The 24,486-nt window shown below is 36.2% G+C and overlaps 2 protein-coding genes across 3 annotated transcripts in view; both read left to right on the forward strand.

The window, feature by feature from the left end:
- Positions 1–955: 955 nt before the first annotated feature.
- On the forward strand, positions 956–12,196 carry LOC306880061 (elongation factor 1-delta-like). Of its 2 annotated transcripts, XM_079433343.1 has the most exons (8): positions 972–1,036; positions 5,474–5,588; positions 6,027–6,098; positions 7,004–7,075; positions 8,523–8,607; positions 9,776–10,080; positions 11,030–11,224; positions 11,305–11,422. In XM_079433343.1, exons 2-8 carry the CDS (start codon positions 5,475–5,477, stop codon positions 11,341–11,343), a joined length of 882 nt encoding a protein of 293 aa, XP_079289469.1. In that variant the 5' UTR covers positions 972–1,036; position 5,474; the 3' UTR covers positions 11,344–11,422. The 2 variants fall into 2 exon arrangements, with proteins under 2 accessions (XP_079289468.1, XP_079289469.1); XM_079433342.1 differs by lacking the exon at positions 7,004–7,075 and having other exon boundaries at positions 956–1,036; positions 11,305–12,196.
- A 5,560-nt stretch (positions 12,197–17,756) lies between these two features.
- The window catches only part of gptl (glutamic--pyruvic transaminase-like), a gene marked incomplete at both ends in the record, with an annotated part of 16,591 nt that continues 9,861 nt past the window's right edge, over positions 17,757–24,486 (forward strand). The window contains 8 exons of the mRNA XM_079433900.1: positions 17,757–17,804; positions 19,429–19,524; positions 19,898–20,006; positions 21,307–21,440; positions 21,601–21,838; positions 22,090–22,169; positions 22,389–22,525; positions 22,892–23,066. Of these exons, the coding sequence (XP_079290026.1) occupies positions 17,757–17,804; positions 19,429–19,524; positions 19,898–20,006; positions 21,307–21,440; positions 21,601–21,838; positions 22,090–22,169; positions 22,389–22,525; positions 22,892–23,066 (1,017 nt within the window). The remainder of the gene's footprint in view (positions 17,805–19,428; positions 19,525–19,897; positions 20,007–21,306; positions 21,441–21,600; positions 21,839–22,089; positions 22,170–22,388; positions 22,526–22,891; positions 23,067–24,486) is intronic.

Below are 24,486 nucleotides of genomic sequence, written 5' to 3' on the forward strand. Positions count from 1 at the left end.
CATGTGTATTATGCATTTTGGGAGACATAACAATTGAATAGGAAAATAAATTATATGTTTAGTTATGAAATATTAGATATTGTGAAAATCTGGTCAATTATTACTCCCATTATGACAATTATTTTTTCAACATGCTATCCCAACAGCAATCCATTAATATGCTAATTATACAGAGTGTTTAATGGGAAAACCCGTTTATGTAAAATTTTTACATATTGCATAAAACAAAATGCTATATCAAATCATTTTGTTATATATTTTATAACATAGTTGAGAATCATCCTTAAAGTTTGGAAGAAAAAAATCTTGAAACCTAAAAATGTATTGGTGATTTAAAAAAAAAAATCCTATTGTTTTTGCCTTTTTCATGTCTATTCATGCCATTTTATTTATTTTTTTAGTCCTGGTGTCCTCTACAGAGGACATAGAATAAAACATGAATAAAATATTATTCTTCTAATATGCTCTAAACAATGTAATGACATGAAAAAATACTAAATTCACAAAGCTTAAATTAATATTAAAAGCAAAAAATAATATTAAAATGTAGACACAAAATGAATTCACACCACTGATCTATAGATCAGTGATTCACACGTATTTTTGTTTGTATAAAACGTCTTTAAGAATACAATTAGTTTAATTTTAAATGAAAACTATAGTAATTTCACTCTCGTTTCCACAAAAGAATAGAAATAGGCCTTTCCCATCATTTGATGACGTCACATGCGCAGTCGCGCTGGGAAATAGTGACAGAATGTACCATGTTGAAAAAAAAATGTGATGACAAAATATCACTTAAAGCCCTCTTCTATGGCACAGTTGTGTGTGATGTCTATATGTATACAAAAAAAACTGACTAAAATAAATTTAAGCCGCATCAGGGTAATGTTTGGTGGTTTTGTGGCGGTTTTGAGGAAGTGGTCTCCCCCGCGCGTTCGCCGGAATGGTTTGCGCGGCTCTCGCTCGCTCCTTCTGTTCCGTGAACGCGCGGCGAGCAGCAGCGATTCATTCAACGCGAATTAAAACACTTAAAGTGAGTATTTGTGTGGAAAAATGAGCTGTTTTACAGTCTCTCATGCTTATTTATTGTTTTTCCTGGTTTAAATGAATACATAATACTGTGCTGTAAATCTACGGGGTGTTTATCGTGCTCAAAAGCCGGTTAGACGTCTTTCGTATGTTTATTTATTAATATATGAATAATAAATACGAGACAGAAAGCTCATGCTTTTATTACAGTCACTGTCATAATGAAAATACGATTAATTTGTATAAATATCCAGTGATGGGCCTGACACCTCCATGTGCAGGAAGGCCAGATTATCATCAATAATGGCGCATTCTGGATGATTTTGTGATAAACTGGAGATTTATATTGATTTATGATCTCTATATAACGCCTGTTTCTTTTCTGAATCAACACAAGGAGGCTTTAAAATACACCTTTTCCTCATAATTTCACATTCAGATCTGCTTGACAGTCATGGTCACTAGAAACTATCCTCTTTAAAGTGATAATAAAAGTAATATTCATAATAATGAGTTATTTTCAGTCACATTGGCCTGATTGGTGAATGATCATGTAAGTTATGTGACATTAATCATGTTAGACTAACAAAATAGTACTATTGTGCACATGACAATACCATATTTTTGGACATATACTATGGTAATCATAGTATTACTATCAGATACCATCACTTTACCATGTTTTCACCACAGTACTTCATATGGGATGAGTGAAGTCCTCTTAATTGCACTTTATGGTTTATTGCTTGCCTTCGTTTGGATGAGAAGAACGTGTTTATTTGATTGCTTTTCGTGTTTTCTGAAGGTGTTCATGTCTTTTGTTTATTCTGAATTTGATTGTCCTTTCTTTTCTCCATCACACTTTCAGTTTGTGCTTTTTTATTGGTCATTGTAAAGTGAAATGTATTTCATGCTTAAATCTAATGCAACCATAGAATGTTTTGTGTGTGTCTTTAAAGCTGAAGTGTGTTCATTTTTACATGGAATGCAAATTAGTAAATTTTTCCTTTGCGTTTTTGAAAAGTTTTGCGTACAGATGACAACATTGTCAAAATGATCCCTGTTCCCATGGATCCACCTAAATGACGTTGTATTACGTATACCAGGCCAGAAACGCATTACATTGCCATTTTCACAAATTTGCGTTTAAATGGAGACAAAAACCATATAGCTTTTGAAATGTTTTTCAAATGTTTCCGATTACAGCTTCACAAAACGCCCTATAAATGAACAGCTAAAATGCATAAAAATGAAATCGAATAATGATTGTCTCCGAACAGGTTTCTCAGTAACTTATGTCCACCACAGAATAAAAATATTAAAAAGTATTTTTTATCACAGTTCAGACTTCTTAGAATTGCAAGTTATTAATCGCGAGATGTAAAATTAATTCTTGTGAGTTTATATCTTGTATAAAGTGTGGATTGTGGAAAAGCTTTAATTGCATTTTTAATATTTTTATTAGGTGACGGAAATAATACAAATACCCGCTTTATTAAGCTATTTCGATTTTTGTTAAATGCTAACAGTATTCTTTGGACTATGAATATAAAGCTCTCTGAAAAGTCTAAATTTACATCCATAAAAGCAGCAATATTTTTTTCTCTTTTTTGTAATGAAACCGTCTTCAGTACTGCATTTTAAAATACTTTGGTTTTTCAGCATCTTGCACCTCTTTTAAAGGGATAGTAATGAAATTCTGTCATCATTTACTTACCCTCAATAGTTTCAAACCTGTATGAATGTGTTTGTTCTGCTGAACATAAAGGAAGATATTCTGAAGAATGTGGGAAACAGAGCAGTTCTGGGGCACCATTGACTTACATAGTATTTGTTTTCCTACTATGGAAGTCAATGGTGCTCCAAAACAGCCTGGTTACAAACTTTTTATGTTCAGCAGAACAAAGAAATTCATAGAGGTTTGAAACTATTTGAGGGTGAGTAAATGATGACAGAAATGTCATTTTTGGGTGAACTATCCCTTTAAGTTGCCGCGTCAATGTAAATCGCTAACTTGCCGTAATTTGCGCTTAAACGAATAATTGTTTAAACAGTTTACACACTTCATGTTTAATGTTATCCTACTGCTGTGTGACTAATTCTCCAGTTCCCTGTCACTCTCCCTTTCCTCTTTTTCGTTTATTTATCAATCCTCTTCTACCTCTGTATTTCTGGACACAAGAAAATGCGCAACAGAAGCCATAGGAATTCTTCTTCGAATCAGTCCAGTTCTTCTGAACGGCAGCCGGACCGATCCACCGCAGGCGGCGAGGGATGTTTGTCCAGCGCGACGCTGGAGGGTTTGAGGTCAGAGTGTTCGATGGTGTGGTTCGACCGTGTCGCGTACGAAAGAGCCGAGAGTCTTTACTACGTACGACTATTGCAGCAGCAAAACGGCACGACTGCTCCTGCGAGTTCCTCCGCAAGAAACAAGCAAGAAACCTGCCAGCATGGAGAGCAAGAGGCTTGTCATCCTGTCGTTGAAACCGTGTCGGTGAATAAACCCAACTGTGACCAAGCTGAGAGCAAGTTTGTGGGCCGTGCTCCCAACCAACCGAGATCTCTCCAACTGCAACCCGCCAGCTGCGACGAGGGCTACCAATCACAAACCCCGACTCCTCCCACACCAGCTTCCAGACCAATCAACGGCCTCCCTTCCTTGTCGCCGCCTCCAATGGGGGTGTGGCTACAGAAGCCTCTTTTTGATAAAGCCGAGACGACTTTCTATCAGAACCTGTATGGCCGAAGCTCTCCACCGAGAAACTCTGAAACCAGCAGCGACGAGTCCAACTCCAAACGGCGAAATAACGCGCAAAAAAAGCCTGTGGTTTACAATCAGCGGGAATCCGACGACATCACCACCAATCAGGGAGCGGCACACTGCTATTTCCTGCATGCCGACAGTGAGAGGGTGTGGCTAGATCGCGGTCGCTATGCGGAGGCGGAGACTCGTTTCTATGAAGAAGCTGCGACGAGATCCGTCAAAACATCTATAAACCATTCTAGCCAGAAGCAGAAGTATGGCTCGATACTTGAGAAAATACACTTTCCTCACACACTGTAGTCAATTAGTTAGTTCACCATCAAATTAAAGTCATTTTAACAGTCCTGTTGCTCCAAACCTGCATTACTTTTGTTGCTTGAACCTCCTACGAATCGCAGTTTTAAGCGTTTCATGGCGAAAAGTCATGCGAGTTTGGAACGACATAAAGTTAATGACAGAATTGGTGAAAGATCACTTTAAAATGGCATTTTACTCTCAGGTAACCGTCAGTCTCATTCATTGCATTCACATGTAAACTATTAACAAACGTTTCTATTTCTTTTGTGCGCCATCTTCATGTCATCGCGCATTTTTCTCATGCCGTTCTTTTTAGTTTTTCTTTGGTTTCTTTTTACAGTTCATTCTTGCTGTGTTTGTCCGTTGTGTTGGCTTGGAAGAGTCATTTTGTATCATTTGGGTTTCTTCATTTGTTTGGTCGATGTCATTTTTGTTGTTATTTTGGCATGGTTGCATTAACATGCGCATTATTTGTAGTATTATGTCCATGCACCAGTTTTGGGGAGTAACTTAGCAGTGTTATTTTAGTATCACTGAGATACTACTATAGCTTTTATTAATTTTCAATTTATTTATTTTCATTTTCAAATGTTAAACCATTGAGCTTTTATTTTGATGTATTTTTCATTTTAATTTTGGTCATTTTGTTGTGGGTTTTTTTTATTTTGTCTTTTTAATTGGTTTTATTTTTCTTTTGGTCATTTTTATCTTTTTATTCATTTAGTTATTTTATGTATCAAGTTTAACTAAAATAAAATGAGCAATGTTTTAGTAGGTATTTGAAAGAAAATTAATGATTAAAATTAATAATGCAAATTAAAATTAATGCTGTTGGTAAATTAAAAAAAAAAGTATTCAATAAAATTGTAAAGTAAAAAAATAATATAATTAATTTGACAGTAAAATTATTTTACGAGTTTTTTTTTTTTCATTTTTCAAATGATTAAACCATTATTTTGGCAGAAAAAAATGATTTAATTTATTATTTTTCTTTTTAATTTTTATTCTTTTTTTGCATGTCCGTATAGTTTTTATTAATCTTTTTTTATTTATTTCACTTTTATGTATTATTTAATTTTGTTATTTTAGTACACCAAGTTAAACTTAATGAAAATGACACGTTGCCTTGGCAAAAATAAAAAATAAGTACATTTTATTTCAACTAACAAATTTTTATTTTTTTAGCTTTATTTAAATACAATAATAATAACCATTAGCATGTAAATTCACTCCCCGACACTGCTGTGCACCGTAGTTTATTCTGAAACATCCTTTCATTTTCATCAAAGCCAGACATAGCAAATCTCATCCAGTCCTTTATCAGTTCACTGAAGGTGTTTGTTTAGTGAGGTCGTTACAGGTCTCGTGTGTGTTTTGCAGGATGACTGCAGCGGAGTGTTTGGGGCGGGAGAGGATCTGGTTCGATAAGCCACGTTACGATGAAGCGGAGCGCCAATTTTATGAGCGGATGAACGGACCCGCGCAGCCCAAACAAGTAATAAATATATCACTTGAATTATTGCATTAGTATTTACAGCATGTGTGCTAATACTACTGTTCCACGTGGTATTTTTGAAAGATCAATAGGTTCACTGTAAATGTACATTTACTTAATTTCATGCATTTGGTACATTTACTTAATTTCATGCATTTGGTACATTTACTTAATTTCATGCATTTGGTACATTTACTTAATTTCATGCATTTGGTACATTTACTTAATTTCATGCATTTGGTACATTTACTTAATTTCATGCAATTCATGCCTTTATCCAAAGAGACTTACGTATGCATTCAGTGTATACATTCCCACAGTCCCGGGGATCTGAACCCATGCCCTCACCATTACTAGCAATATTTCATTGTTTAAAGCTGCAGAAACACAGTTTATATCGGCACGCACACTGAGGTTAGTCTCTGTCTCTCGTCTCAGGACACTGGAGCTAACAGCATCCTTCAGGACATCGCAAGAGCTCGAGAAAACATCCAGAAATCTCTGGCTGGGGTGAGTCCAGCAAAAACCCTACCACTGCTCTTTGAACGGTGCAATCTAGCTCTCTTCTAGGCCTGCACGATTCCTGGGACAAAATCAGATTGCCGTTGTTTATTTATTTATTATAATTTTATTTATTTGAAAAGCTGCAGATTTGAATGTTTTATACAATATGAGCAAAACATTTTTTATTATATATCAGTATGACTGTATAATAATAATGTTGTGGTTGTTACAAAATTAAAATTGTTTCAAAAATATTATTTCACTCTAAAATAAAAATGAGTAGTTAAGAGAAATTATGTAGAGATGATTATTTTATTTTACAGTACAACTGTAAAATTGCAATGCAAACAATGGCTGTCTAGAAATATAGTAATAAATGTTGTTATTGCACGTTACTAAATAAAATAAAAAAAATAAAAATATGCACAATTTTCCCAAAACATTTCTGATTTCATATCAGTAAGTATTATTATTATTGTTGTTGTTATTACTAAGTAAAAATATTAAAATAAGAAATACAACTATTGTAATTCATTGTAAAATAAAAAATGGAGCATTTAAGAATTGTAATAAAAATACATTTATTTTACTGTACAGCAGCTGTTGTCTGTCTTAAGTTTTTTATTTTCAAGCTATTATTTTGCCAGAAAAACACAGGAAGCCCATAAAGATTTTATTTTCTTGACACCAGCCAGTTTAATAATTAATCGTGCAGCTCTACTCTTGTTCTTAAACCCTAGCGAGTTGTCTTGCTGTCTGCTGCCTACATAGGCAGAGTGTTGTGAGTGTCTCTGATATGCTGTCAATATAGGCAGCTCCCTAGGTTTTAGAACAAAGCCCAGCTTCTATCTCCTAAATCATCTGTTCTCTTCCTTCATCTGCACTTTCCTCATAAATGATCTCTCCTGTAGCTGAAGACAACCTTGCAGCCAAGTAGAGGCTCCGCCCCTAAAATATCAAACCCCTCCCACCGCTCTTCTCCTGTAAGTGTGTGTGTGACACACACTAAAGCAGCTCACGCCCGAGTCGGCCAGCGCGTGATGCGTGTGCATGCTTGCATGCATGTTTTTGTAGAAAGTTTCAGAAGAAATCTGTGATGCATGCATTTGTTGTTAATGTTTCTGCTGTGAAACGAGACCATATACGAGAGCAAACACTTGCATCTTTGTTGTGAGGTTTGAATCAGTGTCATTTTTGTGTCATTGCAATACTATAATAGCTTATTAATGGTTTCAATTCTTTAAAAAAATATATATTTTTTATTTGTTCATTTCAGTATTTTTTTTATTAGATTTTTTATTGATTTTTATTTCAAACAACATTTTATGTTAAACTTAAAATGATAAATGTTTGCTGAAATAAAATAAAAAATACATTAAGTGTTTTATTTCAGTAACTGTTTAACAGCTAATGAGTAACACATTTTTATGGTTTAATTTTAACTCTTAATAACCCTGGTTTGTATGATATTACAGACTACTATATTTATGTATTCACACTGAATTTATTTTGTTATTATTTTTTAAATGTTAAAATTAAAATAATCATCAAAAATAAGAACAAGAACGAATATTTATTTATTTTTTCTTTTTAATGCATACACACCAATACAGAGTTCTATACTGGAGATTGTAAGTTAATCAAAAACTAATAATTTAATTAATAATTTAAATAGTTTAAAAATAAAAACGATCAAGACAAAACCAAAATATATATTTAAAGAAATATAAGAAATATTTTTGTTTACCTAATAATTACTTAAATCATAGAACATGTCAAATCAAAATAAATACATTTTCAAATCAATCAAAATAAAACACCAAAAAATAGCTAAAATATTGAATTAGTTTAACTGCATGTCATTTGACCACTAAACAACATCAGAGAACCACGAACATGCGAATGTGTTGAAAAATTTAAACTTAAAAAAATAAATAAAAATTTATTGGAAAATTTTACATTGGCATTTTTGAGCTCAAATGGGCTGGGCTGACAAAAAGGTTTGGGAATCCATGCATCAATATACCAATACATAGTTATAAACAAATATTTGCCTACAAACCTACAGAAACTTTTGATTTAGGGTGCAAATGAGTTATTTATGCAGCTTTGAGTCATGGAGGCATTCATAGAAACCAATTAAACTTACTGAACCAACTTCAAATATAAAATCAAAACATGTCTAAACGTTGCATGTTCTGACAAAATAATGAAATCTATGTTGTGTGTCGTGTGGTACATTAAAATAGTGTAGCAGTTCGTGTAGTAACAGACTGTAGTTGTGTGTTTGGTTAGTGTGTGTAGTATGTAGCTGTAAGTAGACTCGATTCTCTCACTGGGCGGTTCTGTATCAGAGCAGGGGCTGATGGGAACTCTGGTGTGTGTGTGTGTGTGTGTGTGTGTGTGTGTGTGTGTGTGTGTGTGTGTTAGAGCGGCGGAGGCAGCGCTGCTGATTACGGGGAGCTCGCGGCACGCATGCAGGACCTGGAGCTGGAGAACCAGAGTCTACACAAAGGTGTGTTTAACAGATTCTCATAGCTTTGCATTTGCGTCAGGATGGAAAATCAGAAAGAATTTAACACTCGTAATTCGCATTCTGATTCCATTTATGATTCTTTTGGTCATTTTGAGAAAGAATGAATGAACAACATTAAGAAAAGGAGCCTCAAAAGACTAGAAGACTATTCACGTATCAGATACTAATCCAGTGTGTAAATAAATAAATTATGCACATTTTTCAAATTAAAGAGCATCTTAAATGTTTGCATGCAGTGTAATGTTTATGTACTATTGTAGGTTTTGTTAGTATTTTGAATTAGCTTTTATTATTTTGTTTTAATTTTAGTTTAATATTTAGTAATTTTACTGTGCTATTATATACTATTTAATTTTTTTATTATTATTGTTTTTTATGTTGTTTTTATTCATGTTTTTAATTAGCTTTTATTTTCATTTCAATTAGTTTATTTTAATATGCTTTTTATTATTGTTTTTTATGTTACTATTATTGTTTTTCTATATTTTTATAGTTTGTATTGTTTTGAATCATTTTATTTTCAGTTTCCAATTTAATCTTAGTTTGTTTTAATCATTTTTACTCTATTTTCCATATACTATTATATTTTTTTTGTTGTTATTACTACTGTAGTTTTTTATTTTTATACTATTATAGTTATTATTGATTTTTAAGTTTTAAGTTGGCTTTTATTTTCAGTTTTCATTTTAATTTTAGTTTGATGTTTTTGTTTGCTTTTTAAATATTACTGTTTAGGTTTAAATGTTTTTATTTCAGTTTTGGTTTAGTTTGTGTTAATTTCTTCAACTTAATTACTTTTAATTTCTTTCTTTTTTTAGTTTAATTTTTTTAAAGCTGATATTTATACATTTAAAAAAAAAATGTATAAATTTTACTTTTGGTTAATGATAATAAACTTGTTTGTATACATTAAACATCTATTCTGTCTTTATCTCTCTTAATCCCATGCTTTGGATTTAGTTGTAGCAAACTTCATATAAAATAAAACATAATATTTGACATCTGGAGGTGGACAAATAATAGCATATTCAAATATTCAAACTGAACAGCAGTGAAGTCATTGTATTTGCATTTGAGCTGTCTTTTATTTACATCTTCCCTAATCTTCTGCAATCGCTTCCTTAATTGCTCTGGTTGTGTTTCTCAGTGGTGCAGGAGCTGCGTTCTGCTCTTAGTAAGATGGAGAGTCGTGTGTCAGCGCTGGAGAAGCGGGCGACAGCGCCGGCCGTTAACGGCACCGGTCCCGCCGCTCCTCAGAAAGCCCCGCCCGCTCCGGCGAAACAGGAGGAGGAAGACGAGGATGAGGACGACATCGATCTGTTCGGCAGCGATGAAGAGGTGGATGAGGAGGCCGAGAGACTGAAAGAGCAGCGACTGCAGGAATACGCCACCAAAAAGGCCAAAAAACCCGCCCTCATCGCTAAATCATCCATCCTGTTAGACGTCAAGCCGGTAAGTGTCTGCAGCGGGGATTTCACGTTTTATTTGTTTTGTTTGTTGAATTGGCTTTTTCCCCAAACAAACAGGCAACCATCCTGAATACGCTAGTAACTGCATAGCAACCATATAGAAATAACCTAACAGCTACCTGGAACACCTTAGCAACTGCTTAGCAACCACATAGACAGAACCTAACAGATAACTGTAACACCTAGCAACCACCTAAAACCCAAAAGCAATCAGTGTATTAATCAGTTTATTAATATTTTAAATTCACTTTTATTTTTGTATTTTCAATTTAAATGTTTTTGTTTTAACTTTATCTTTTATTTTCATTTAGTTTAATCTTTTTTTCAGTTTTAGTTCTTAGTAATTTTTTTCATTTAAATGTAGTTTTTTTATTCAATATTTAAGTTTTACTTCAGCTTTATTTCAATTACTTTACTTCAACTAACCTAGCAACCACTTAGAAACTGCCAAGCATTCATCTAGCAACCATCAGAACCCCCCTAGCAACCACTCAGAACACCCCAGTAACACATAGCAACCACATAAAACACCTTCCAGAATACCCTAGCAACCAACTAAAACCTCTAGCAACGCCCTATCAACCACCCAGAACACCCTAGCAATTCCCTAGCGGCATCCAGAATATCCTAGCGACCATCTAGCAACCACCCAAAACTCCTAGCAACGCCCTAACAACCACTCAGAACACCTTAGCAATTGCCTAGCAATCATTTAGAACAACCTAGCAACCACCCAGAACATCCTAACAGCACCTTTGGAATCGCAGAGAACACCCTAGCAACCGCTAAGCATCCATTCATAATACCCTAGCAACCGTATGACAGTCTATCCATTTGTCAGTCTGAATTACCTTAAAATCTTTTAAAATGCCCCCGATCTTTCTGGGCAGGCTTCTCAAGGTCATTAATCCGTTTTTTCCTGGTGTTTGCAGTGGGACGACGAGACGGACATGGCGAAGCTGGAGGAGTGTGTGCGGTCGGTGCAGGTGGATGGGCTGCTGTGGGGAGCCTCCAAACTGGTTCCTGTGGGTTATGGCATCAAGAAACTGCAGATCAACTGTGTGGTGGAGGACGACAAGGTGGGAACAGACTTCCTGGAGGAGGAGATCACCACGTTTGAGGACTACGTGAGTAACGTCTCTATAAACTGTGTGCTTTAGTCTTCAAGTGAACATGTAAAGCTTGACGTGTTTGTTCTGTGTTGCAGGTTCAGAGTGTGGATGTTGCAGCGTTCAACAAGATCTAACACACACACACACACACACATAAACACTCACATGCTACTGCTGCTGGATGAATATCAGTTAATAAAAGAGCTCAAATGTATTTGTCTTGGTCTCTGTCTTTTATAGTCACCACATCTCTCTAAACATATACAGTATGTGACCCTGGAGCACAAAAGCAGTCTTAAGTCGCTGGGGTATATTTGTAGCAATAGCCAACAATACATTGTATGGGTCAAAATTATCCATTTTTCTTTTATGCCAAAAATCATTAGGATATTAAGACCATGTTCCATGAAGATATTTAGTATATTTCCTACTGTAAATATATAAAAACATAATTTTTGATTAGTAATATGCATTGCTAAGAACTTCATTTGAACAACTTTAAAGGAGATTTTCTCAATATTTAGATTTTTTTGCTCCCTCAGATTCCAGATTTTCAAATAGTTGCATCTCAGCCAAATATTGTCCTATCATAACAAACCATACATCAATGGAAAGCTTTTTTTATTCAGCTCTCGGATGAGGTATACATTTAAAAAAGAATTAGAAAATGGACCATTATTACTGGTTTTGTGTTCCAGGGTCACATGTATGACACTGTTTAAAAAGAGCACTTTTGTGATCCTGGGATCCATTGCTGGTGTTTTTGGCGAGCCGCACAACCACTGTGGATGTGTATAGATATTTGCATGCTCCTTGCCAAATTTGAATACAGAACTTGTTATAGCTGCTTGGAAATGAATCAGTTTCCTCTGAGAGAAGCTCTTCAGGTAGATGGATATTAAGATGTAGATATTTAATGGATAGATAGATGTTTAGTAGTGCTGTCAAATGATTAATCGCGTCCAAAATAAAACTATTTGTTTACATAATATATGTGTGTGTACTGTGTATATTTACACACCGGGGTCTTGTCCAGTGGGATTCGTGCTGGCGCTCGACGGACACAACAACTGTGTCGGTGCGTTCGGTGTCTGTGTGAAACCGATTAGTCATCCAAGAAGTGTTAGGTTCTGCTTTTAGTTATTTATATAACCGACAACATATGTTCTTTAAGAACTTTTAGTGGTCCTTTTACCTGATGACCAAAGACGAGTTCGGCTGGGCTAAACCCAAGGTATTCCTGCACGGTTAAATTCCAGCAAATAAAACCAGAGGAACCGCCTCATCCCAGTCTCGAGCCGAATCTAGACAGTGTTTCCAAAGCATTGACTTTAAAGTCTGGTCAAAACGTTCCAATGCCAATTTCACTAGGGCTTTAATAATGACAGGAGCGGTGATTTTTCTTAATGGAATTGCCTCCACAAATCTAGTAGCCACACACATGATGGTTAACAGGAACTGGTTACCTGATTTAGTTTTAGGCAATGCCCCAACACAATCTACAATAATGTGTTCGAACGGCTCACCGACTGCTGGTATGGGAGTCAAAGGAGCGGGTGGAATAATTTGATTTGGCTTCCCAGTCAACTGATATGAATGACAGGCACGACAATACTGAACTACATCTTTTTTTAACCCTCGCCAAAAGAAATGTCTTAAAATTCGATTGTAGGTTTTTGTGACTCCAAGATGACCAGCAAGCAAATGATCATGTGCTAAATATAAAACATGCTGACGATAAGGAAAAGGAATAACAATTTGATACACAACATTCCAGTCTAAATAAATACTTATCTGTATTTGAGCACCATTTTCTCATCAGTAAGCCATTTTCAATAAAATAGGCAACTTTCTGGTTTTGAATCATATCAGGAGAAACTACAGAATTAAAAATAGGAACAAGTGACTTGTCCCCTTTCTGCATAGCAATAATTTTCTCTCGAGACAAAGTTAACTTTGACATTTCTGCATCAGCCATAGTCACACTAGAACTCTCCAAATCAACATTTAGTTTTTCAGGTACAACAGCATCCAGGGCCTTCTCACCAACAAAAAGAGGCAGAATAAATTAATCAGATCAACGGCACTTTCCTTGTTGCGCGACTGAGCGCGAGTGACGGCGCACTTGGGAAAAACGCGAGGATAAATATCAGACAAATCCTCTGACTGGCAAAAAAAATCTGGGTTATCAACAACCTCCAAAACAGGCATTATTTTTCCCCCTGCCAGGTCGTTCCTGAGAATGAAATCCACACCTTTCACAGGAAGGGAAGGGTGAACAGCGACTCGCACGAACCCAGTGCATAATTCGCTCTGCAAATGCACTCTGTGCAGTGGTACCTGTATACAACCCATGTCAATGCCATGTACGATTACACTTGAACCACAAGAGGTTTCATCAGAGAAGTGAAATTTATCTGCCACAATAAATGACTGCATTGCACCTGTGTCTCTGAGCATTCTGATTTCTTTCTGATCCTCACTATTACCAGTCAAAGAAATAAACCCTTTCAAAACAAAAGGTCGGTAACTATCATCAATTCTGTCCTCACGAGGTTTAGCAACAACTGACTTAAGAGTGTTCACAAACCCGACACTTTTAGTTTGTGGCTGCTGTTTGCGTTTTAAAGATAAACAATCAGCAATCACATGTTCCGATTTATGACAATAAAAACACTCACGTCTCTCTCGGATTCGAGGTGGACTGGTTTTTAAACGGGAACTTTGCGGTTGATGAAGAACAGATTGAGTCTTCTCGGAGCTTGCAGTTGCAAAAACGCTTGTGTGTGTTAAAACAAACTCGTCTGCTAAAATAGCTGGGTGCGACAACGAAGTGACTTTTTGTTCATTAAGATAAACTACAACACGCTCAGGCAGACAACTTTTAAATTCTTCCAACAAAACAAGCTCTCGCAATGAATTGAAATCATTCGCTTTACTAGCTGTGCACCAGTGGTGTAGTGGTGGTGTAGTGGAGACTGATAACTTCTTTATCAGTCGGCATTCCGTATACCCACTTCTAAATCCCCTCTGATGCGCATCATTCAGTAGTGTCCTGCATTAGCCAAATCACGACAGTCCAGCATATGAGTAACTAATCCAATCGCATGTGAATATGCGCAAATATTCTCTAAAAACATCCAGTAAAGACAGTGATGCGGTCAGGAATGAGACGTAAACACACTCATGCAGTGTATGTTTCATTTATACTCGAAACCGGATATCCCTGAAACGGCCTCATAGAAGTAACTTACGAGTCACGACGTGTAAGAATCCAGCTATCGCTGTGGCCAAAGCCATCTCTACTGTAGCTAAGCTGAATAAAAAGAAACGTGAAGACAGTAAACGCATGATTGCGACATTATGGTTTGTGTGTGTTTTTCCAAGTCATCTACAGGTAATCAAAACGGAGTGTCTATTTACACTAAGTGCAAATAGCCCATCTTGTTGGCAAAGGCTATTTACACTAACTCCGCCCACTAAAAAGAAGTTAATTCAAAATCAGTTTCAGTGGCGTAGATTGTAAGGCGTATGCTTTTTGACGCGATCGACCCGAGTCCGCGCCCACCTTTTGCCAAACATTTTTTTCTCCCTTTTCAAATCTCATATCACATCAGAAAGGCATTTATTTTCAATAAAAATGAAGGAAATAATCAAAAAGTTGGAAATAAAGTATCGGGTAGGGTTAGGGTAGGTGTAGGGAGGGCTTTATTGTCCCAATAAGGTGGCATCCATTTAATAAATTTGAATTAAAATTATCATTTACACTCAGTACGTTATTATTGCGTACTGTTTTATAATGTACTACAATACTGAGGTGCAGATAATTGCCACTATTTGCAATAAGTAGTATAAATAGCAGAAAATCTTGCTATTTTAACAGTGTAAATAGAATCTATCGCTATTTACACTTAGTGCAAATAGCCGCTGCCAATAAAAAAAGCATCTGATTCTGAATAATGCCGTGCTAATCGATAGCATTTATTACACTTGGCAATAGATACAGTACTAGGCAATAAAATATAACTTCTGCCTTATTTTGTGATAAAAAAAATAAAAAAAATAAAAACAAAAAGTTATATATTAGGCTAAACAAATCATAAAACTCATTAGGAAAACTCTGGAAAAATATTAAATTATTGGTTATTGTCCAGCAGTGTATTTGATTTCTCAGCTAATTAAAAGCAAGTGGTAATAATAAATAAGCAATAATAATCAATAATAAAACCTGTCAATTAGACAAAAAAAGTTATTATATTTCTAACTTCTTAAATGATTGAGAATCATGATTTTTTGTTTGTTTCAAATAGGGATCACAATTTTCCCACAATTCTGAACAGACAACTAAACAAAATAGCATGTAATCAGTTGCTGCAGTCTATTTATACATTTATTTGAATTGCAAAATCTGCACCTCTTCTGTGGATAATATTATTTTCATAATGATCCTTACTCAAGCAGAAGTAGTAACAGAGTGCAAATATTACTGGCCCATTTTGGAGTGAACTAAATATGCAAGACTATTTTACATGTCACTGTTTTTGACACAGGTAGTTCATCCTTTGCAGAGCTGCTTAAAAAAAACAAAAAAAACTGGGGGCATAAATTAAGAGTATACCCACTTCTCCAGGCACCACTACACCACTGCTGTGCACCATTTATCAAATAAAATTATTTTCTCCCTAGCAAGCTCTACAAAAGTTTGGTTAGAATTCTTCTTATGTCCCCGAAATCTCTGCCTATATGCTTCTGGCACCAATTCATAAGCACGAAGTATAGCGGACTTTACAGAGTCGTATTTTACACTCTCTAACGACAAGGTAGAGCAAACCTCCAGTGCTTTATCCATCAACTTACATTGTAAAAGTAGGGACCAGACATCTTTAGGCCAACGGAGAGAAATAGCAATACGCTCAAATGCACTAAAGTAGGAATCTACTTCCGACTCTCTAAATTGAGGTACTAAGGCAATATGCCTACTCACGTCAAACGAATGCAGAGATAAGTCACCCGGCGGAGGAGCATCAGTGGAGACCTGACTTGGGTCTGGCTGCGCAGATGATCCAGAAGCAACCTCCATTGCCTGCAGATCAAGCTGTCGCAGCTTCACCTGTGTGTCAGCCTCAATTTCAAGTCTGTGAACTGCCAAACGCAGATTTAGCTCAGCCTGACGTGCTTGGGCTTTCTCTTGGGCCTCGTAATGCAACCGGGCCAATCGGACCTTCAGTCACGCATCATCTCTGGAGTCAACAGAGCTGGGAGAGAATGCATCAAAAGGTGGCAAGCCGGCCTTAGCATCGGACTCCACCTCCACCTCAACATCAGCTTTACCATTTTGCAGATCCTCATCCCCGAGGCAGAGATGCTCCACAGCAACGTTCTCAAGGCTTGAAACTAAGCCAGTAACAACATCATCAGCTGTATTTGACATAGGGATAACTTTTAACTCAATCAAGCACTGTACCAACTTACTCTTTATGTCTTTGCTTACTCACAACAATCTAAAAGTGGTCAGCTATCAGAAACAAATCTTGCTTCCTGCATGAATTAATCTGCTCTAATGATGGGGTAATAATAAAATTCTGCAGGGTAAACATTCTCACAATGCGCAGCCAGCAAACAATCACCGCTACACAATTACACATAAACAAAAAAAAAAAATGTTGTCACGATACTCCAACTAAAGTACCATCAGTTACCACCAGCATATACACGACATGGTCACAAATTATTTATGAGCCCCCATTAAATGTTACGAACTTTTCATTTATAGTCTAGAGATAGAAGTAATAACATTGAGATTGTGACCAGCCTCTCCTTGGCTTTCGTCTAGACGTCTCTTTTAAAAGACTAGCGATGGCCCAGATTGGCAGAGAAGGCCACAACCTCCTAAGACAATAACAGTCCCGAGGAGTTGATCCTAAGAAAATGACAGGGAGGGAGTGTTACGCCTGCCTGTCTACCCCTACTGGCTCTGCTACACAGTGCAGATGTTAGTTGGGCAACAGGTGTATTTAATCCATAATTAACTCACTATAAGTATAAAGACTTGTGATTTAGAGGGAGATTTTTGGCTTATCTCTTTCACTTCTCTCATCTCTCTCACATTATTTCTTTTGTCCTCCCATATTTATTTTTAGTGCCTGATATTGTTTATTAAATAACCACACGCGTGTGTTTTCTCCCCTAGACGTCGGTTTCTTTTGATTGTTTAATATTTGTTTTGCCTGGTTTGACAATAAATTAGTATATTGTTAAAACATTCGTTGTTTGCTTTTTTTATGTTGCGGTATATGAGCCAGCCGTAACAGGGAGAGAAAAACGAAGGCACACCTGCCGGGACGTAACATCCTCTTTGAACTGCTATGCAAATGTTTAACTGAATAAATCCAGGTATCACTTCTTCTCACAGTGCCGTGTGAATGTGCTGAATAAATGTGTGCTGCTGTATGAAACATGACTGAGAGTTACAGGACTGTTAGCACTGCCATATATTGCATGAGAGGAGAGACACTGAGCTGCTGCCGACCGGAAGACATCTAAAGACATGTCTGATCTGAAGAAAACCAGACGACCATCAGCCGAGGAAGACCAGGTAAACTAATGCACACTAAATAAACACATTATTGTGATTTAAACAGAAAAAGAATGCAAAAAGATACAGTAAAAATCTCTTACCATAAGATACAGTGAAATTGTAATCTGAATTACTGCAAAAAAAATGTTTTTGGAAAGAAAATATTTTTTAGGGATATATGTAATATAGTTAATTCTTTAGGCACCAATTATCTCTAACTAGTTGCTTATAAGCATGCATATTACTAGTATATTGGCTGTTTATTAGTACTTATTAATGCCTTATTCTGCATGAGCATATTTTAGATTCCTTAATCCTACCATATACCTAAATTTAACAACTACCTTACTAACTATTAAGAAGCAGTAATTAAGAGATTACTGAGGTAAAAATCAGAGTTAAAAGTTATAATAGTGAGAACTGGATGTGAAAATAAAATGTGACTCAATTTTAATTCTTTCTATCATGCATTTACAGTAAAACATTTTAAAATATCTTAAAATTTTATCTCTGTGTAATCTAATTATTTTGTATTTAAATGTTGATGTTTCTTCATTTAATATTAGTTATGTACATATGGGTGTTTGTTACATACTGTATGGATTATGACAAATCAAAGCTGAAATGCGCACCGATATTATTATTTTATACTTCTGATGACTGTCACGTGTCGCTTTCCATTTAGTACCGTTTTGTCCTTATTTGGTATTTCCTGTCCTAGTTTAGTTAATTATCATCCAGTTGACCTGTCTTGTATTAATTGTCTCGTTTCCTGATCTCTGGCCAACAGTCTCAACTGAGGGATCCCACCATCCTCAACGATCTGCCTAAACTCCTCTATGGCTCCTTTCATCCTGTCCTGCCTCCACTGATTTAGTTTCCTTCTCTTATGCTTTCCTCGATTCTGCCTCTCTCTCTGCATCTCACAATTTCTCCCTGTCTTTCTCCTCTTTGCCATTGTAATCTGAAATACATTTCATTGAATTAATCATTAGATGCATAAAATAAAGTGGAATGGCTTTATTGGCTTTACAAACTGTATTTTCTATCCCCTAACCCTACACTCAAACCTACCCCTCACACACAACTTTCGGCTATTTTATATTTTATATAGCATAATAACACTAAAACCCTGTCAATAACCATGTTTGTCCCACAAACCAAGCCCCACCACACATTTTTGACTGACTAAAGTACTGTCCCACATTAGGCTAATCCTACTGTCCCACTTTTCGAAACCACATTTCCTAAAGTGGGACACTAGGAAATTTGATACAAATATAAAATATATAGTTTATACATACAAAATTATATTATATTTTGATGGACAAACACTCCATAAGCAGAACACACCATTCGGAATGCACTATCCGATTAGAGCGCTCCGAAACGGTTAATTATTTTGCGACGCAATGGTTTAACTGATTCTGAATTTCACCCATCTATACGTGTTCTTTAAAATCATTACAAGCGATGTCGAAACTCGAAAATGAATGGCTCTTTTGATCTGTTTTTTTGCAAGTGAATCACTTGAGCCGAATGATCGAAGTCACGAGTTTGAATCAATCGGAGCGGTTCCGATTGATTCAATGTCCCTAGACTAATTAAGGCCCCTGCTAACATCACATCTGTTCTTTAGCAGGGGATGAATATGAACGGGTCCTTCAGGAAGGTTCTGGATTTGAGTTCTGGAGACCCTCACAGCGCTGGAATCAAGCCAATAACCTTTGTGAGACAGGTCAGGCAAGTTGTTAATTGTTGTTTAAATAAGTGATATATTGAGCATATGATCACTGACTGAATTACAGAAGAGCACAGAATGTGACCTGCTCTCTGGTTTTATGGAGCAGAACGTCCGAACAAAACCGACTATTGACTTCAATGCACATTGCTGCTTTACTGTGAATGATTCATCAGTGCGCGTTAATATAATGAACAGAATGTTTCTCTTCATAATCTTTTGGCAATATGTAACAATGCACTCTGCTTCTGAAAGAACTTTTGCTTTTGAATCAAGTCACGTTGCTTTTTTTCTTGCTGTATATCCTGAAACGTGTCACACTAGAGAAGTGAGCGAATGGTGATAGATATTGATTTCTTGTGTCTGTCAGGTCGCAGCTGGATGTGTGTATCCCAGAATCCTCCAGGGTGATGCTCTTCCTCCTGACACTCGTCTCAGAGCTCAGAAACTCCTCAGACACTTAGATGGAGGCAGTATCGGTAAAGATTCTGTGTGATTGTGGAAAATTGTCAGCGCTTATTTTATATATATATATATGTGTGTGTGTGTGTGTGTGTGTGCATGTTTATGTGGTTTATGAGGACACAAATGTGTATAATGACATGGGTATGACAGAGGTATTACAATATGAATGTGGTTTATGAGGACACTGCCTATGTCCCCGTAATTCAAAAGGCTTAAAAAACATACTAAATGGTGTTTTTTTGAAAATCTAAAAATGCACAAAGTCTCCTGTGAGGGCTAAGTTTAGGTGTAGGGTTGGTGTAGGGCAATAGCACACACAGTTTGTTCAGTATAAAAACCATTACGCCTATGGAGAGTCCCCATAAACCACAAAAACCAACATGTGTGTGTGTGTGTATATTTATATGTATGTATACATACATACACACGCACACGCGCACACACACACACACACACACAAATACACTCACTGGCCACTTTATTAGGTACACCTTGCTAGTACCGGGTTGGACCCCCTTTTGCCTTCAGAACTGCTTTAATTCTTCGTGGCACAGATTCAACAAGGTGTTGGAAACATTCCTCAGAGATTTTGGTCCATATTGACATGATAGCATCACACAGTTGCTGCAGATTTGTCGGCTGCACATCCATGATGAGAATCTCCCGTTCCACCACATCCCAAAGGTGCTCTATTGGATTGAGATCTGGTGACTGTGGAGGCCATTTGAGTAAAGTGAACTCATTGTCATGTTCAAGAAACAGTCTGAGATGATTTGAGCTTTGTGACATGGTGCATTATCCTGCTGGAAGTAGCCATCAGAAGATGAGTACACTGTAGTCATAAAGGGATGGACATGGTCAGAAACAATACTCAGGTAGGCTGTGGTGTTTAAACAATGCTCAATTGGTACTAAGGGGCCCAAAGTGTGCCAAGAAAATATCCCCCACACCATTACACCACCATCACCAGCCTGAACCTTTGAGATAAAGCAGGATGGATCCATGCTTTCATGTTCATTATGACAAATTCTATCATCTGAATGCCTCAGCAGAAATCGAGCAGTAAGGTACAAGTACATTCTCGCCTGAAAACCTCTTAAACCTGCGTTCTGTGACACACAAACAGTAATATTTATACAATGATACTAAATTTGGGTGTCCGTATATATATATATATATATATTTATTTATTTATTTATTTATTTATTTATTTATATATATATATTTAGTTTTCATTTTCAACATTTGCTAAAACTGTCATGTGACCTGTGAGACTCAGGAACTGATTGGCTGTCTGGTCACTTCTCTTTTCAGGTTCATACACTGAGACCTGTGGATCAATGCATGTGAGAAACACTATAGCAAAGTCTATTTCTCTGCGGGACGGAGGCGTCCCGTCCAGTCCAGAGCAAGTCTTCATCACTGTTGACACCCAGAGAGCTCTGATGGTACAAGCCAAAATCCTTTATATTATAACTGCAGCTGTGGGTAATTAGAGGCATGTTTCAATGCAGAAAATATTTTTATTGTGGAGTAAAGATCTACTGCTGATGGCCTTGATCAATGATAAAGTTCATCAAGCTCATATCATTACCGACCTGAATGCAGGTGATGCTGCGTCTGCTCTGCCAATCAGAGGGCGTGTCTGCGGTTATGATCCCAGACCCCGCCCCTTACACCCTGACACGCCTCCTGGACAGGATGGGTGTGGTTCCGGTGACCTATCAGCTGCAAGAGCAGAGTGGGTGGAGCTTTGGGAGAGCGGAGCTAAACAGAGCCATTCAGGCGTCGAGAGGGCGGAGCTTTCCATTGGCGATTTACATCAGTAACCCTGGCAACCCCACAGGTACAGGACAATATATACACAATATATTCATAATGATTTTGCGGGTGATTTAATATGAAGCAGTACTGTTATGTTAAGATAGTAACTGTTATGTTAAGTTTTGACAGCAACACTGATTTAAATTTCAGGAGCAAAAACAGTGTTAGATATGGAAGCTTTTATATTAATAATTGTGTTTAACTGTGTCATCATAGTATTGGTTGTTTTTGTTAGTGAAATGATAAATTGTCATATATGTTTGGGTTTTTCAGGTCATGTTCAGAGCAGAGAGTGCATTCAGGATGTGATTCGCTTTGCTGCAGATGAAGAGCTTTTCTTGTTGGTCGATGAGGAAAGTGTTTAGGATTTAATCTTCATTATTTGAATTGATTATTTGGTCATGTTTTTTACTTTGTAATAATGATATTTTGGTGACACTTTACAATAAGGTGTCATTTGTTAACATTAAGTAAGATTAATAAATGCTGTAGAAATATTGTTAATTCTTAGTTTACTAATGTTAACTAATGAACCTTATTGTAAAGTGTTACCGATATTTTTTCTATCTTAGGTTCATCAGGACACAGTTTTTGCGGACGGCTCAGAATTTGTGTCCTATAAGCGTGTTCTGGCTGAGATGGGTGAACCTTATTCTGATGGAGTTCAGTTGGCCTCGCTGCATTCGCTCTCCAACGGCATCATGGGAGAGTCAGTTTCAAAATAATCATTCCTTTTATCAGGGATAATAAATCCAAATCATCAAAGAAGTCTTTTCTGCTCACCAAGGCTGCATTTTTTGATCACAAAGACAGTAAAAACAGTGAAATATTATTTCAATTTCAAATAGCTGTTTTCTCTGTGAATATATGGGAAAATGTAATTTATTTCTGTGATCAAAGCTGTATTTTCAGCATCATTACTCCAGTCTTCAGTGTCACATGATCTTCAGAAATCATTCTAATATACTGATTTACTGCTCAACAAACATCTCTGATTTAATTAAACTTAAAATCAGTAGAAGTGACCGGGACGTCTCCAGTAGGTCTGCTCATTCAGTGTTTGTGTGTGATGCAGGTGTGGTTTCAGGACGGGGTATATGGAGCTGGTGAACGTTGATGAAGCTGTAATGTTATACGCTGAGGTTCTTCTGACGGGAGATCTGTGCCCTCCTGTGATTGGTCAGATCGCTCTGGATGTCATGGCTGATCCTCCCCGTCCTGGAGAACTTTCCTACAGTTTATACACACAGGTACGTGCCAAAACTATGGAAACTCATTTCTGCCACACATTTTTTTTTGTTTTAAATCTTGTAATTCTGAGTTTATATCTCACAATTTGAACTTTTTTCTCGCAAATGTGAGGCCATATCTTATCATTTGGATGTTTTTTTTTCCGTTCAGAGTTTTTCTTTTTCTTTTTATTTAATATCAAAATTTGTGTTATTTTCTTGCAATACTGAGTTTAGGCTATATCTTGCAATTCATTAATTTTTCCTCATAATTAAAATTTATATGACACAATTCAGACTTTTTTCTCACAATTCTCCAGACTCACAATTCAATCTCACTTTTCATAAACCTGTTTATATCACAATTTGTTCTTTTTTTTCTTGCAATTGTGAGTTTATATCTCACGATTTGTGTTTTTTCTCGCAATTCTGAGTTATATCTCACAATTTGGACTTTTTCTGTAAACCTGTTTATATCACAATTTGTGTTATTTTCTTGCAATTCTAAGTTTATATCTCACAATTACAATTTTTTTCTTGCAAATCTGCATTTACATCTCACAATTAACAGGTTTTCTTTTCTTGTGAATCAGTTTATTCTGACTTTTTCTGGCAAGTCTGAATTTATATTCCAATTTTTACTCAGAACCGAATTTTTAGTCAGAACTGTGATATAAAAAGTTGCAATTACCTTGTTTTTCATGCCGGAAACAAGCTTCCATTAAAAAACACACATTATAAAACATAAAATCTTATTGATTGAGCTGTTTTTGAAGTTCGTGCAGTAGCATTGTTTAATAATATGATTTATATTTGTCTTTTCATAATATGATTTATTTTTAAGCATTGTTTTTTATGATTTTAATTATGATTATTAATTATTTATTCTGATTATATAAGTACGATTCAAATCATACTTATCTGACCGCCATCAATTTGTGGCAGTAAATGAAGAGGTATCATACCAATCACAAGTGCAGTATGGAGTACCTCAAGGCTCAGTACTTGGCCCCTTATTTTTCACGCTATACATGTTACCCTTGGGAGATATCATTAGGAAACATGGTGTTAGCTTTCACGGTTATGCTGATGATACCCAGCTCTATATTTCTTTGCGACCTGATGAAACTTACCAATTTGCAAAACTAACAGAATGTATAGTTGATATCAAAAACTGGATGACTAGCAATTTCTTACAGCTAAATTCTGAAAAAACAGAGGTGTTAATTATTGGACCAAAAACTTTTGCATGTAATAACCTAGATCACTGTCTAATACTTGATGGCTGCTCTGTAAATTCTTCGTCATCAGTTAGGAACCTAGGCGTACTTTTTGATAGCAAACATGTTTTTAGCATTTGTAAAACTGCATTTTTCCATCTTAAAAATATACCTAAATTATGACCTATGCTCTCAATGTCAAATGCAGAAACATGCATTCA

This window comes from Barbus barbus (genome assembly GCF_936440315.1).
Source record: "Barbus barbus genome assembly, chromosome: 14".
NCBI classification, from domain to species: Eukaryota; Metazoa; Chordata; class Actinopteri; order Cypriniformes; family Cyprinidae; genus Barbus; species Barbus barbus.